This window comes from Wasmannia auropunctata, unplaced genomic scaffold (genome assembly GCF_000956235.1).
Source record: "Wasmannia auropunctata unplaced genomic scaffold, wasmannia.A_1.0 LD336106.1, whole genome shotgun sequence".
NCBI lineage: Eukaryota > Metazoa > Arthropoda > Insecta > Hymenoptera > Formicidae > Wasmannia > Wasmannia auropunctata.
In genome coordinates, this window is record NW_012026784.1 from 10,217,945 (window position 1) to 10,219,180 (window position 1,236).

The window sequence follows — 1,236 nt, forward strand, 5'->3', positions numbered from 1 at the left end:
TCGACGGGATTCCTGATGTGCATCTGCGAGATCAGGCGCGCATGCAATCCTTTGGCAGCGTGGACGTTCTGCTCCGGGCCTTCGAAAAAATATCGTTAAGGGATCGAGGCAATGACGCTGTTCCGGTGACCAGGCGAGATGGGCGTAACTCCAGGCAGCGAGTGGAGAACAGGCAGGATGATCAGCCGAGGCGCTGTGCCAACTGTGGTCAGCGTGGCCATTTGGGAATCAACTGTCCGACAATTAGGCATGAGGGTGTCAAGTGCTTTGGATGCGGTGGACGAGGGCATATTGCGATCAAGTGTCCCAAAATAAACGAGGAGAAGAAAAACAATTGCGCGGCGTTGTGTTCGGTGGACTGAGGATTTGTCAAGGACGTTGCGATCGAGCTGGGTGTCAAGATGCGCGCACTGTTGGACACAGGTAGTGACCTCAGTTTATTGAGTGAAACGCAATATCGAAGGCTTGATTTGCCTCCGCTCAGTCGAGAGTTTGTTGTTTTTCGCGGAATGGGGGCCGATGACAATGAGACGATGGGATCGGTGGAAACGAAAATTGAGGTGGACGGGCAAACTTATACAATTCAGATGCACGTAATTGCCAATAGCTTAGCGCTACACGATTTACTGATCGGTACAGATTTCTTGAGCGGAGTCGAGGTAAATATTAGGGGTGGTGATGTGTGCATCACTTCAGTTAAAAATGAAATGCCCGAAGTATTAAATATTCAGGTTGTAAATAGCGGCACTGAACTGGATCTCTCTCACGTAACAAATCGCGGGCATAAAAAAGAAATAATAAAGTTGATCGAAGACTATGTTCCTATTCGGACGTGTGAACCCGAACTCAAAATGAATATCGTAGTCAAGGACGATGAACCTGTATATCAGAGAACAAGGCGGCTATCGGTATCCGAAAGAGAATTAGTTAACAAGCAAATAGATGAGTGGATGCGAGAAGGTATTGTTCAGCAATCTATCTCGGAGTATGCAAGCCCGATTGTTCTTGTAAAGAAAAAAAATGGATCTACTAGAATTTGTATTGATTACCGAAAGCTTAATCAAAAAATAATAAAGGACCGATATCCCCTTCCTCTGATCGAGGATCAACTTGATGCGCTGCAGGATGCGAAAATTTTCAGTACGTTAGATCTAAAAAATGGGTTTTTCCATGTTCCGGTAGATAAATCTAGTCGTAAATATACCGCTTTTATTGTGCCTGACGGAACATATGAAT

General features: G+C 45.5%; 1 protein-coding gene across 1 annotated transcript in view; it reads right to left on the bottom strand.

Moving 5' to 3' along the window:
- Positions 1-1,151: 1,151 nt before the first annotated feature.
- The window catches only part of LOC105457122, a 2,598-nt gene continuing 2,513 nt past the window's right edge, over positions 1,152-1,236 (bottom strand). The window contains 1 exon segment of the mRNA XM_011701600.1: positions 1,152-1,218. Within this exon segment, the coding sequence (XP_011699902.1) occupies positions 1,152-1,218 (67 nt within the window).